The 15,935-nt window shown below is 37.3% G+C and overlaps 1 protein-coding gene across 3 annotated transcripts in view; it reads right to left on the reverse strand.

The window, feature by feature from the left end:
- Nucleotides 1-15,935, reverse strand: part of LOC135295055 (ephrin type-A receptor 3) — a 174,603-nt gene that overhangs the window by 113,349 nt on the left and 45,319 nt on the right. For all 3 annotated transcript variants that reach the window (XM_064411120.1, XM_064411119.1, XM_064411121.1), the window contains one exon: nt 7,207-7,867. In XM_064411120.1, coding sequence (XP_064267190.1) covers nt 7,207-7,867 — 661 coding nt within the window. The remainder of the gene's footprint in view (nt 1-7,206; nt 7,868-15,935) is intronic.

Raw genomic sequence — 15,935 nt, forward strand, 5'->3', positions numbered from 1 at the left:
TTCAGCTAAAATGCCTTCTTCCCACCCAGCCTCCTCCTCCTCCTCCTGCCCAGGATAACTCCACTTTTGCAGCTGCAGCAGTGATCTCATGCTCGTGGTTAATACACCTTGACTCCACTTCAAGTCACAGTCCCTCAGCCCTGTTTCAGTTTTCCATTGTATCCTTTTGGGAGCAAAACCTGAAAACTCCTAGAGCAGATTTGAAGAGTAGCTTCTTAAAATAAACTGCCCAGAGCTGTCATCTCAGTATTAGGATCACATTACCAAAATCAGGAAAAAAAAATCTGTTAGGCTTTCAGAGAGTTCAAGTTGTTCTGGCATCTAAAGAGGCACATTACAGCAGCTGGAGATGCTCCTGTTAAATTTGAATTGTATATTATTGAATAATTTGCTTGTGTTTATTTTTATAATAGTAATAAGGACTACATTATGCTCTTCATTAGGAAAACAAAGGAGGAATTTTTACTTACTGGATTCTACACCATCCTAATATTAATGTGGCATTAAAAAATTGCTAGAAGACACTTATAAATAAACAATTCTATATGTGCATACCTAAATGTCAGAGTTACCTCTTACAGAGATAAAGGGGCTGGTCAGGTTAGGTCAAATTCTGCCTAAGTGACCTCTGTATAGGGCTGCAAAACATCAAAGAACATGTTTAATATTTGACTTTAGTATGTTTGCCACACTTTAGGTCTTTTCTTAGCTCAGCTGGGTAACAGATGACCATTTCAACATATTTTACTGCTTTACTAGAATCACCTCAGAGATTTTATCTTTTTTCTAGGAGAAGGAAAGACAATTACAGAGTGAATTACTCTGCTAAAAGCATCTGAAGTCAAGTGTGGAACACAGCCTCTAAAATACATGGTAATTTAACTGAAAATTTTGAAGCAATCATTCTATAAAACTTTGATATGTTTTTAGAGTACAAAGAGTGGTCTGGATATCGCTATGAATAAACTGTGTATTTTTAAAGCTACTCACCCTTTTCTGTAAATTAACCATCATTGTTAATAAAAAGTATTATATGAAAATAGCTAGAAAAAAGTACTTGTGAAAAGTTTTAAAAGTTAAGTTACAATTCAAAAAAGCACTCGGATTGGAAACAACAATGGCAAGTAAAATGCCTTATTTCAAGCATATTGTTGAAGAGAACTGTCCTGTATCACTTCTGCAGCTATTCAGGCCTGGCACAGCATCAACTTTTACCATATGGCTTTTTCTTCCCTTGCTGAAAGTGAATCTTCCTGTCAAAGAGCAGCTGTTCTAAATTATCACATCAAATTTTGACCTTACAGTAGACAAGCACTGAACCCACAGAGCCATGATGGTGAAACAGTTCACCTCCTTGACCTGGGAAGGATTTGTCATCATTTAGGGCTATCCCTGCCTCAGAACAACACCTACACTAATTGCCAGGGTATCTGATACTTAAAGCTGAAGTCACAAACAAACTCTAGGCAGTGAACTTTGTATTTTCTCTCCCTAAACAGGCTGTGTGAAGTCCAAGTTATTATTTTCCTGGCGCGGCATAAAGAGTAATACTGAATTTCAGACAGAATAACAGAATTTCAAACGCAAGGAGGACGAGACACTACAAATGAACTGAATGTTATTGAGTTTGTCATCCAAGAAAAAGCAAATGCTGCTACTTCACCCACAGTCTGAGTGTTTCAATAAAGTCTGCTATCAATTGCTGGTTATTTAGATGTCTGCCAACAGCGTGTTTTGACAACATCTTGAGCTTCACGCTGAGGAGCAGCAGACTCAGAGAAGATTCTCCTCGTCTTGTACTCATCTTTCAAGATGGTCCTTACTCTGAGAGGGTTTTCAGAGCTGAGTGCTATCAAAACTCACAGCTCTTGCTGCAATTGCTCTCTATTTAAAGCCTAGTGCCAGCTGCCAGGGCTAATGCAAACCCCTGTTAGCCTTTATAAGTCCCACTCTGGAATTAATAAGGGATTGTCAAATGCTCTATAAACTCTGCCAGTGGCACAGAAACCAATGGAAAAAGCTTTCAATGGAAAAAGTTCCCTGAACTGTCACTGCCAATGCAACCTTCGTGCAACTCCAAGACTGAAAAATCACCCAAGGCATGGTGAGCAAAACGTGCTGAGGATGACACTCATTATTTAGCCTTTAATCTTTTGAAAACTTCCAAAGAAGGGAACCCATTCCAGAGAAAAGGTTAAGGAAATGCCAAGGAGATCCCTTAAGATTCTCAGTGACAGACATCCAGAGGATTCCTGCAGAAAATCCTGCACACCAATTCAGCTCTTGAACAGGTGAGTGTCAAAGAATTAAGGCAAATACTTCTGTGTGGATAAGAGCAAATAAATGTTTCACAAAGTTGTTAAATTGGAGAGAGCCTGGGTTCCAGTGGGGTGTTTGAGGAGTTTTCTTGTCAGGGTTTGGAGTGGGATGGTCATTGTGTTGCTTGAAAAGCAGGCAAGGGAGACAAGTTAAAAACTGCCAACACCCACAAAATGGCAGAGCAAACACTTATAAAGTGGTAACATATCTGGATTCAACAAACATACAACTATATTAACTTGCATTTTGTGAGTCATTACCACTTTTGCAAATATTTCCATTATTTCTGAGGGAATCTTTCTATTTTCCATCTGGTTTTAAATACAAAAATTCAATTTTAAATTATCTAGTCCTGCCATATATTGACACTGTAGTACTGAACAGCTTGGAGAGATGTATTGCTAAGTTTTCTAGGAACACTCAACAGTAATGTTACATTCAATCTTCTGATCACTGAATGTTAAAAACTTTATAGTAATATTTATAATCATGTTTTTAAATACTTCTATCACAATCTCCAAGAAATTTAGTAAAGGCTATTTCAAGAAACTAAAAGGGCTGAAAGAATACTTTCTTTACATATATGAAAGAATGTGCATTGTATTGTACCAGAAAAACCCCTCTTTTCTAATAATTTCAGAAATTCTTTTTTCTTCAGGATTTGTGACAAATGTGGTCCAAAAAATCACAATATTGTACCAAATAAATTTTCCCTTAAAAACTTGCATTTTTATATCTACTAGGAACAAATTGGAGAATATTTCCCAAATTTGTAACAGTAAGAAAATGTTACATAAAAAGTTGACTGGGATGTTTAGGAAGTATTGAATGCAACATAATTCTCCCATGAAAATCATCTGGACATGTTGGACATAACTTTTTTAAGAGTTAAATAAATTCTAAGCAGGAAGGTAAATCCTTCACTGCTGTGCTCTGTTTATGTACTTACAGAATATAAAGTGGATCAAAACAATGAATATTTTACAAATAAAGTGATTCATAATTTATAGCTGCTGTCATTTTAGTTTACCAGCTTGAAAGATTAAGAGTCCTTTTAAAAAGGATCTCTTCTGCTTTTTAAAATCAAAACATTACAAACCAAAGGAATAAAAAACACACCTCAGACCTCTGCTTTAAAAATCTGAATCCTCAGTTTTTCCACATTTCATGTAAAAGGAAACTTTTTGATAGCTCCATCATTATATTGTACGATCTCCATAAGATCAGTGCCTACAAATATTAAATGTAATTTCTCCTGTGCAGAGTCTAAGAGTTAAGGCCACACTTTTTTTGCAGTGTAACACATCCAAGCCACTCAATTAATTCCAAGGGAAACTTTGCAGTTGCAAAAAACATTTCTGTCTTCTTTCTCTTTTCACTTGCACAAAATTGAGTAGTTCCTCACAGTATCTTTTTATCTTTACATGCAAAGTCATATTTTTTTTTCCTACTGACCTAGAAAAGTAAAAATTAGATTTACTTATGCAGAGACAAAATGGTTATTTAAAGCATAGAGGAAAAAAAGAAGTCTGGAGAAATGCTTTGCTTCCTTGGTATTAATGATGTTTTACATATTTTTACCTCAAGTGCAGCAGTCATTCCACTCAAAGAATTAAGCAATGGATGTGATGGTTCAGATTTAGCAGCCACAGATGGCATTCCTTTCATATCTCCAGAAATTCAGAGAGAGAAATATGATTCAGGAGATGCTCACCGCACAACTTGAAGCACTGAAAAATTTAGTGTTAGGGGAAATTTTGTGAAGTAATTTTTGCAATAACCAGGCACAGTGGGTGAACTTACCCTCTCCCTCCTTTACCCCTCACTCCCTTTTCTCCCATTCAATCCCCCTGATTAATAGCTAAAAGTTAAACACATAAGGAAAAACTGTTGGGTTACATTCTTTTTCCTTCTGGCTTTGCTATAGAAAATGTATCAGTCACTCATGATTAAAACTTACAACTTTATTACATAGCATTACATAGGAAACATACAGTTCAGACTTACTCAATTCCAGCAACTAAAATTTAGAACTATACCTTGAAACAACACCATGCAGAAAATGTTATTCTGTACTTTTTGAGTCATTCTGTTCAGGCCCACCAATTTAAATTTTTCGTTTGATAACCAGAGCCAGAAAATTTGGTTTTGGTCTAGAGGGTCACCTGTTGGAAGCCTTCAAAAGAGCATTCAAGCTCGCTTAAATTAAATCTTAAGCTGTTAATCTCAAGTGTATAATTTTTGGGAAATCTTTGCTCCACAAACACATAATAAAGAGGACAAGGATGGTCACAGTGAAATTCTTTGGCTGACTGACAGGTAGGGATGTTGCTGCTGTACAGGAAAAAATCAGTCAACAGGATCCAGAGCAGAACAATATTCCACACAGAAAGAACCCATCAGCTGAGCTGGCTTTTCACAGCTTACACACAAATGTGTTATAAAAATATGCACCAGTAATAAAAAATGGTCTGAGTTTATGTTGACTTTTCTTGGTTATGCAGAGGAAAGAAAGCAGTCAAGGAAATTGGTGACATTTGCATTATTTGGGAGGCCATGACTATGCCTTATTTTCCAAGTACAAAGAAAAGCTGTTCTGAATGGAATTCAAACAGGCTGATCTTATACCATTTTAGTCCTCAGTGATAATCTCCTGCTAATGCAAAATGACATTGTTTATGAAACCAGCATTATGGAAACAAACAAAATCAGGAACAGTCTGAACACTGGATCAAGTAGTCATCTCTTAAGATCTTGAGCTTGAGAAGCCCTTAAATGTTTTCAGCCACTGGAAAGACAATAACCTCTGCTACTAATTACTCCTTCAGACTTCAACTGAAACTTATTTTTCCTAAGTTATGCCTTCATTCCAGCCCATGCTGTAACACCATTTTGGGGTTCCATTGCCACAATCCTGATTCTACTGCCCTTTCAATGACAAAAAAAAAAAACAAACAAAAAAAAAAAAAAAAAAAAAAAACAAACCAAACAAAACAAAAAACCTCAAACAAACACAAAAATCCTTAAACACCCTAAAAGATAGAGGAAGAGAAGGAGAGAAGAAAAAGAAAAGGAAAGATGCAGGAGCAACCTTGATCCTGAGGTCAAAGCTGAAGAGGTTTTCTGAATTTTCCAACTCCTGCTGCACCACTGATGCCAACAAACATCAAGTTTTGAGTTCCTGATTTTAAAGAGCCACTTCAATCACAGCACACTGAAAGGATCTGATCAATATGACTTCCAATAAAAGTTAGCAGAACATTCTATGTTAAATCAGAATAAACCAGAAGGACCTGTTGCTATTGTTAATGGCTTCATCATATAAAGCCCCCTTGATCAACTGTGAGTGAGGAAGAAAAAAAACCAAACCAGAAAAATATATTCATTCTATGGTCTGATTTTCTCTGCAGAACTCAGTAGGAGCTGCCTTGCGTGCCTCAAGCATTTGAGAACTTGTTTTTAATAAAAGTTTAGTTTAATTTATTTAGCTTTACTTTTGCTCAGTTGTAGTCCCTCTAAGCTCACATGTGACTGAAACTCTAAACCAACAGCTTCCAACCATTTACAGCAACACAGGCTCTGCAGCAAGCAAGAATATACACAGAGGATAAAGGATTCACTCATGTTTTAGCATTTCTAAGTGCAGCTGTAGGAGGCCCCGGATAAAGCATTTCTGAACAATAAAATATCCTCCCCTGAATTCAGCTCTTAACAGAAGAGCTCACGTTGTTTTTTAATAAATAACAGTATCCAACCTCAGACAAGCATCCTCAGACCTGGCTACTCAATTTATTCAAGGGCAAAAGATTATTTAAAATCTACTTAAAAGAAAAGTCAAAGCAAGAACACTCTTACCCCTTCCCCCAGATGTTTACCTGCCATTTTCTGAGAGAAAGTCATGGCTATATTGTTTGTTGGGTTCTCAGTAACTCCCCAGAACTTACTTGTTTGACATAAGTATTGCTGTAGGACTGATTAAAAAGGAGTAGGCACTGTCCCAAACAGGTTCAGAATACCTTAAATTTCTGTTCTACACATACACACACCCCACAGTAAACATCTCAGTTATTCTGCTTCCAACCATGTGATTTCCAGACATTACTGTTTAATTTTTACTTATGTATTTAACAGAAGTCCCCTTGCCACAGCCAACACCCTTCAAGGCACACTGTGAAAAGACTGAATCAAATTTCAAAATGTAATTTTATAAAAAGCATCAAAATGTTAGCTGCTATCATCTTGGTTGATACTAAATTTAGTAAATACAACATGCATTTCTCTAAGATTTGAAAGACCATTTCTGTAAAAAATCCAAATCCCCAGTGTACTTTTATTCTTGGGAGCATTCACATAACCACAGTTTGCAGAAATTGAAAGTTTGGAGAAAATTGAGTTAAAATACATGAGTATTAATGAATATACTTTAACTATTAATTTTCCAAGTGTATCTGCATTTAGTAATTATGCTACAGGAGAAATACAACATGTGTTTTACCAACCAATTAATCAACACAGCTCATTGGCAAAAGTCATATATCAAGACACAAAGTTTAGAAGACAAAAAGACACTGAAAAAAATCACTTTTTTGACACAAACATTTTAGAAAACGATTGTAAACTGGAAGAAGGTCCAAGAGTGGTAGGAGAGGCTAGATTTGCCGCGCAATATGTTATTAAAAATCAGCTTTTGATTCTTACCAAATATTTTTAGCAAATTACATCATTAACACAGCTTGAACCAACCCCATTTCCACAGCAATTTTCCCACCTAACCGATTGATATTTCTGCAGAGATCCAGAACCTGGAGAGAAGGAGCACAACCCAACCCAGGGAGCAGGGGGAGCCCCAGCCCAGAGCAGAGCTCCGGGCACGCAGGGCATCGTTACCTTGGCACGCAAAGCCTCTCTCCTCGTAGCCAGCGTTGCACAAGCACTTCCCGATGGGCACCAGCCACTCTCCCTCCGTGCTGCAGTACATCTTGGGGGGCTCCTCCTCCTTGGAGTGGTTGACACAGGAGCCCCTCACCTCCACCAGCGACTGGGAGTCCATGGGCACCGTGTCTGGGAACATGGCCAGGTTCTTGACGGTGAAAGGGCACTTCTTGAAGTACACCCGCACCGACACTAAGGCAACGCAGGCGCCCACGTCCTGGAAGGCCAGGTAGAAGCCCTTCCTGCTGATGGGCCCCACCTCACGGATTTCCGTGTTCAGCTTGAGGATTCGGTCGCCGAGGTCCATCTGGGTGAAGCTCTCGTCGGCCGCGATGGTGTCGATCTTTGTAAACTGGTGCTCCTTGAACTTGACCAAGTGGTCATCGTCAGACTCCATGTAGTAGAGGTTGAAGGTCTCTTTGCAGGTGCCCAGCACCAGGGGGATGCTGTTGCAGTCCCTCAGGGTGAACTTGAGCTCCACGTAGATCTTCTGGGCCGAGTTGCGCGGGATCCAGTTCGTCCGCAGCCAGTTGTTCTGGCTGTGATCCATGACATTGCACACTTGGTAAGTTCTGATCGGGGTGTAATGCTCATCAACACCGCTGATCTCTTCCCACTGGATTAACAAAATAAAAAAATAAAATAAATAAAATGTTTTTAGATTAATTATTATACCAACAAAAATAAGATTTAGACCAAAAGCTGTGAAAAAGCAAAAACAATTTTTCTTGGTCATCACTATAAAATAAACAATAAGGTCTGGTTGAACCAAAACTAAAAACATCTTAAATGATCATAGAATTCCCCATTAATAAGTCAGTTTTTACCAAGTTACTTCAAGGTGGATGAAAGAGATGCTACAGCTGTTTTGCATTACCAAAAACCTGTGACTTCCTAAACAATAAGCAGTGCTGTCCTTTCACCCACAATTCCACACCTTTACAACAACTACACTCACCTCAGATGGAAGAAATCCTCAAGGACAACACACATTTGCACTGCTAGAACCAGCTTTATTTCTAAGATTAAACATAAGTCAACGGCTCCAACTGAAATGCCATACAGTCTCAATAAAATGTTACATTTTTACATTTATTCAAAGCATGACAATTGATTTTCCTTGGGATAAATGTACTCTGGACAAACAACTCTGGAAACTGGGGTTGAAATGGATTAAGAAATACTACCAATTTACCATATCTTGAATAGTTGGTTCTTCTGTGGACTACATAGGCTGTGACACTGGAATGGTTTGGTAAGAACACAGGGTCATGGTTTGTTTTCACAGCCGTCATCAGCTGACAAATTTTCTTGACCCAAAACATGAAGGAAGGGACTTCCTACTTGAGAATTACCCATGCACCAGTTCTACCTGGTGTCCAAAGTCATACTTACCAAAGAGGAATATTTACCCAATCATAGGGAAAAAATAAGAAAAACACACACCAAAAACTGGAGAATCAAGAAGTCACTGCCACTCCTGAGGAAGGGAGACAAAGAAGAATTTCTACCAGAAAAACATTTTCCCTCAAAAACCAAGTAATATAAATCTCCTATTGAAGATCTCAGTCTAATAATTACTGGTTTTACATAAGCACCTTTTGTTACAGAACTTTAGTGTAGTGCAGACAGTAGGAGAGGAAAGAACTATTCCCACTACGGAGACAAAAATCATGGTGCAGAAGTGCTTACAGTTTCTTGGGTTTACAATGCATGTACATCACACACATATACAAAGAAAGGGAAAAAAACCCATGGACATATCAGAGTAGCATCTGAGAGTTCTCAGTCTCAACCCACTAATTTAAGGAAGTTTTGATCTGACTAAGAGTTGGTCTGCACAATGAAATTGTCCACACAGCACTGAAGATGTGATTTTAAACCACGTCATTAAACCAGCAGATAAAAGCAGTGTAAATACTCTTTCCTTTAATTGAAACCAAGTTTACTGCAATTCACTTTACAGACCTGACTATACACAAGTTTTATCTCTTCCTGACTAGCTCAACAGAGTTTAAAACACAACCTTGAATGTGTCTACAGCAGCTGATATGCTGCAGCATGCCATAACAGAATTTATTTCCAAAGAGAGACAACAGTGCAGGGACTTTTCAAATCAGAATTACCACACTGGAGCCCATGGCCACTTGAGAGCTTGGCACCAGCCACACAAGGATGAGCTGCTGCCTGCAGAAGAGGCAGCTGGACCCTGGCTCCCAGCTTCTGCCAGCTTCCCAAACTGAGTGAAGGACCCTCCTCTGACAGATGTCCTTGCACAAGCACAGGCCCTGAGCCAACCCTGCCTCAAAGAGCCATAATTGCCTCCAGTGAAGTGGGATGCACTGATTTATCTGCAGCTCTTACCTGGACAAATAAATACTGAGTAACAACACCTGGATGAAACTAGATAGGATTATATAATGAAACCAAATTTTAGAGACATTTTAAGCAGCTTGCACTGATTCAGAAGTCATTCAGTGGTTATCATTTCCCTGTAATTTCTAATCAGTTCAATTTTAAATGTCCAGTGGGAGATTGAGGCAAAACCAGGAACTGGCACAGTTTAAAACATCTCCACAGCAAGATGTTAGTTTTCTGAACAAGTCTTATGATATTTTTTTTTGCCAGAAGTTTCTTATCCAACAGACTTTTTAATGTAAATATAGGACTTGCACAACAAAGCATCACTACTACGTTCTTCATCCAGAAGTTTCAATTAATAACTTCATGCAATTATAATTTCAGTAATTTTCAATGAAGATCAAATTGCCTGGAAGTCTGTGTTAATCCACTTACTTGAACAACAAAATTTTAGATCTATCATTTAATGCTGAAGCATTGCTGAAGGGAAATGCCACTGTCTCAGTGCTAATTTGACTAAGATACTTTAACAGTTATAAAATTGTGGAGATTGAAGTTATTTCATTAGAAAAAAATTAAATAAGTCACAAAAACTACAGGAAGAGCATTCAAATCCCAACATGTACCACACTTGAGTACATTTGGGAATTCAATAATTATCATGATCAAAGTAAAAAGCAAGCAGAACATTTGCATTGCTCATACATTTAAGTCTTCCCAGTAAGCCTCTGTATTGCCATTTAAAAGGATCTTAATGGTAAACAGATAATCAAAAACATTGAGGTTTTTCCATTAAGTAAGGTTTCTCAAACACTTGTTTTCGTAACTTGGTTTAATTTTTATTTTGGTGCTTGCAATTCACATGTTCAACTTGTTCTACAAAGTTATAATAGTTAAAAAACTTCTTTTCAAAAAATTAAAAAATAATAAATAGAGATAAATTCTTATTCCAGGGATGGAATTAAGTAGGGAAAATAATAAAACAGATGGAGAGGGGAGAGAAAATCCAACAAAAGACTTGTGGGTCGAGATAAGGAGAGGGAGAGATCACTCACCTGTTACTGCCATGGACAAAACAAACCCAACCTAGGGACATTGGCCTAATTTATTATCAACCAAATGACACTAAAGTGACAAATAAAAACTAAATCTTGAGCAGCTCTGGTCCATGAAGCATTACACTGCAGAGTTGTCCCAGCTGGAGTTTTTTTCAATACTGTACAAAACTAATGGATATTTATCAGTCTTGGCTATTGTTAGAGAGGAAATTAATAGGCAAGTCCTAAATTCTGGAATGATGAAATGACAGGACTGTCCTCCTCCAAGTCCAATAGGAATGATAAATTAAAAATTTTTTGGGAAGATGTTTATAAAAAAGTGTCAGGGCTCTATGAGAGGATGATGTGAGCCACAGCTTCTGAATTCATACTATTATACACTATTTCTGTCATATTTCCCTGATGTCTTCAGGCACTTTCAATAATTTTGAAGCATTTCCAGAAGTGCCATAGCACCACTCCCTTCCCAGCATGTAATCTGGCTTTTGGAAAATGTTCTTTTGTTTGCTTTTCACTTTTTAAAATCTTCTTTGGATACTGTTAATGACAGGAAACAAGAGATTGCTTTCAGTGGTGGAGAAAAACCTCCAGATCCCCAATGAGAGGGTCTAACTCATGTCCCTGAGTGACAAAGTTGGGCCAAAAACTATTTTCTTCTCCAAGATCTGAAGAAGAAAATTTTCTTCACTGTGCTGGACTTATGGCTTTGGTTTATTTCTTGCAATTTCTTTAGAAAAGAAAATGTACAGAAGTGAATGTAGGACGTTTCCAGGATGTCATGAGCAGTCTAATGAAAAGCTCCCTCTCAATGTGGGAATCTAGGACATGAGTGAGCTCAATTCTCTCATCCTGCCTGTGACATCACTTTTTGTGTCTTTTTATCCATCATAATTTTTAAAGAAGTCTGAATTACAATAAGAAACAGAGGGATATTTTGTGATTTACAATGCAACATATATGCAACTGTGTGATTGCAAAAAAAAATCCCATTTTTTTCAGTCAGCATCACATTGCTATAAAACTGTTAAACTACAAAGTATAAAATTCCAGCTTGAGATGAGCATTAGAATAATTCAAGTCTAAGTAAAAAAAAAAAAAAAGAACCTCCCCACATGCTGTTTAAAAGCTTCACAAAATAGTAGCAGGATGCAAGAGCTCTGAAAGGTTGCTATTAACAAAATCCCTGTGATGATCATATTATAGGAGAATGCATTCCAGGGCAGCTCATCAGTATGGAAACTTTTCTCATAATATCACCAAAGATGCTGATTCAAGGCCCATAAATACCACCCAGCTGAGATCAGAAGACAGAGAATGATCAGATTTAGGATTTTAAGAAACTTTAAAAGTACCATGGAAATTTTTTTTCTGCATTTGACATTCAAAAATCAAATTACCTCAGGCCACTGGCTCTAGCCAGAGTTTTTTAGGTTTTTCTAAGTTGTTTTTTTTTTTCCTAAGTTGTAAATGAAAGAATAAGTTGCACTGCAAGAGTTTTCTGATTAAGTTATACACACAGTGAAATTATCATTTCCATCACATAAACCTTCATAAGAAACAGACTCTGTTACAGTCATAGCTTCAACCTAAAACCTGGGTTTCTTCATAGCTAAGCAAAAGAGTTTCAGAATTACAACCAAGACAAAATATTAATATCTTGTCTGTTGAGTGTTCAGGTGAGATGAGAAACTCATTTAGAGTATCCAGATACTAAACTTGCCCAAGAAGAACTGAGCTCCAGCATTTTACCATACAACTATCCCCAGATTTATCCCAAATAATCCAAACCAGTCAGATCTGTGATCCATGCAGATATGCTGCTGATTTTAAAGAACCATGAAATAAAACAAATATTATAATAAATAACGGTCTTACAGAAGCTAAGCACACATAAACAATATTGAGAAAGCAGGAGAGCACACCTTATCAAGGGAATACTCAACCAATAATCAAACGAAATTGCAGAAAGATGAGGAAAACCATCTTTTCCCTCCCATGTCTAACTGGCAGAGAGATGAGTACTTCATCATCATATCTGTAAGGACAGCTGATTCTCACCCTTCAGCAAGAAAAAGCCTCTTAATCACAGTGAGGTAAAAAGGTCACCACAAGCAGGAAAACATTTGACTTCCTAACAGACATCTGAATCCAGCATTCAAACACCCCTCCACAGCTTGGACAAGAAAAGCATTTACAGCTTCATTTTTTTTTCCTAAGCTATATAACTCCTGGAGAAGCAATTTTTAATCTTATTTATCTCACAAGTTAAGCAGATCTTTTGGGAAGTTCTCAACACAACAGTCCCTGTGGCTGAAATCTGTACTGAACAATAATTTCTATAAAATCACCTTTCTCCACAAGCATTGAATAAAGTAGGTAAGATTCAGCCTCTAAGTGTGGCTGTTTCAGAGATGGAAATTTATCCAAGATAGATCTCACACAAAGCTGTGGATGTGGCAATCTGGTGAAAAAAATGTGTCTTCAAGGAATTATTTCACACGATGTTAGACATGACATTTAGCTCCTAACAATCAGCTTCTGTAAATGTTAAATAATAACACAAAAACAGAAGTATCAGGTTGTCCAGCACCATCCTCTGCTTCACCTAAAGCACTACACAGCTCCAAAAACTGGATGTAGCCACCCGCACAGGCAGTGGTTATCAAGAAATAATCAGGACACAGTCAATCAAAAGTGGGAAGAATCCACTTCTCCAAAGTGTTTGCTGGCTACCTAAACAGGAAGATATCCCTCACCCACATTTATGCCTCAGTTTTCTAGCAAATAGATAAGGAACAAAAAATAGTGGGGCAATATTTTTGTTATTATTTTAGTTATTTCTTGTACCATAACAATGATGCCTGCTTTTAAAAAAAAATTAAATCAAAGAACGAGCAAATGCTTTCAGAAGCATCAGCAAGCAGGATTTTTAAAAAATGAAACCATTACTTAAATGGGAAAACAGCACCACAACAGAGAAATTGAAAAACATCTGTGGCACAAGAACACTTAAAAATTCACATTTGAAAAGCTCCTGCAGTTTCTTGTTTTGGATTTGCCAGCAAAACACATAAACAAAAAAAATATTTACATCAAAATGCACAAAACAGGTGCATAATATAGCATTTCTCTGCTAGCCAGTCTTTCAGAACAATGTACTTTTGCACAATGGCATTTCCTAGAGAAATCCCAAACCACCCCACGTTCTCCTATTGTCATTAACACAACACTCAATGGAAGTGAAATTCAGTAGTGTTGTGCTGAATGTAACTGTAAAAAGCACCAGCTGGCTGTATTAGAAATGGCAACCTTCCAGGTCTCAAATGTCTTATTTATATACAATGGAATCCTTCCAGCTGTTTAATATTTAGGGCTAATAAATATAATTGGCAGTACTACTGCACAAGGGCAAGGAACACAAATCCATATAAAACTACTTCCCAACAGAAAATCTCATTTGTACTTAGATGATTAAACCAAAGAGGGATACAGAGTTCTGAGCAAATTTTACATAGCAGACTTTTTCTTTTCCTTTAATCCAAACAATATTTGCTCATTTTCTAAGTGCAAAACTGAACAAGAAAAAAAAAAAAAAAAAAAAGCAAACCAGGCATCCTTACTCCAGCTGCTCCTGGAGCAACATGTCCTTCAACCAGTGCCTTGCACAGGCCATGAATAAAGATAAATTGGCAAGGTAGACAGACAAGAAACAGCAATGTTGAGACAATTTTACCCCTCTTGCAGGAGAGATTAACCCTGTACTAAGCAGGAGGTGAGCACAACGCAGCTGAGAATGGAAACGTAAGAGTTGTATGCTGCAAAGTTTGTGTCCCTATTTCCAGCCTGGCAGCAGATTTGATGATGGCAAAGCCACCCCAGAGTGGTGTCACCCCAAAGTGACAGTGCAGCAGGTCCCTGCTGAGTGGAGCAGTCTCCCTCCAGCTCCAGAGGATCTCCAGTTCCAAGGAATTTGCACAGCCATCTTCACAAAAACACTGAGGAAAAGCTCCAGGATTTCTGGCCTGGAGCACAATAAAAGCTTTAAGATCTCAACACTGGATGTAATCCTGCACATGAAGACAAGAGCTGTGACTCTGCCCCTCCTGAAAGACCTTGATTCCACAGAAATCTTCAACTCCCTGGCACAACCCAGATGGGGAGCTAATCTAGAAATGGAAACCTTTAATTTGGGTGAGTGACACGTAGCTAATGCTTCATAGCTCCATGTGAGGCAACAATTTAATCTGAAACCTCAAACAACTTCCATGACAGCTGGAGCCCACAATCAATCCCATAAAAGGCTGCTCAGAGTAATTACCATAATTTAAAGTTATTTGGGTTGTTTTGGTTTTAACTTTGTTCATATGGCAGTGTTCTTTTTATATCCTTTATAAAGGATATATTATCCTTATCCTTTATATATGTTCTCTTTATTTGTATCTTTTTAGCTGGGTGGTTACACACTTACATATCTCCATTTCCATTTTTACAATAATTTCTTAATAACAACTTGCAGAGGCTTCATTTTCATTCATCAGTTCATGCTTTCATTGAAAACTGCATTCTTCACTAGAGGCATTTAAATTATACTATTACATTCTTCTAAGTTGTCAATTAAATACATTTTTCCTTCTGAGGTTGACTCTATTTCTATAGAAGGCAGCACACCTTAAAGAAAACAGCATCTGAAATCCTGTCCTTGCCATCATACTTCCCCTTTAATGAGGACAAGCCAAAAATAGTTATGAATATACCTGAAAAGCATAATATTCATATTGTTTCCTCCAATCCCTTGCTTGGGAAGTACTGCAAAAAGGCAATAAATAAAAATAGCACATGTACTACTTTTTAAATATAGCGATCATATAGGGTCTTGAAAATTAAACACATGCTAAAATCAGACAAAAGTCATTATGCTTAAAAGGCTAAGTTAAAAATACCTCCAAAAAGGTAATTATTCTTTTGTCAACTGCTGAGTCAAAAGAGAGATGGTAATTATTATATTCTTACTGTAACTCTATGGAAATTAATTTTCTCACCATACAATTAGGAAAAGTTAGTTCTGTGCACATATTTCCAGTTATTCTAATTGTAAAATATGTTTAATACAGGAACTCATATTTCATTGACATTTCATATTTTCTAAAGATAAATTTGTTTCGGTTGAACAAGAACAAAGTAATTTGACTGGGAATTCTGGAGATAGTCCAGATATCTTCTCAACCTCTGGCTGAGACACTCTTGATTTCTCAAGGCTCTAAAACA

The sequence above is a fragment of the Passer domesticus genome, chromosome 2 (genome assembly GCF_036417665.1).
Source record: "Passer domesticus isolate bPasDom1 chromosome 2, bPasDom1.hap1, whole genome shotgun sequence".
Taxonomy (NCBI): Eukaryota; Metazoa; Chordata; class Aves; order Passeriformes; family Passeridae; genus Passer; species Passer domesticus.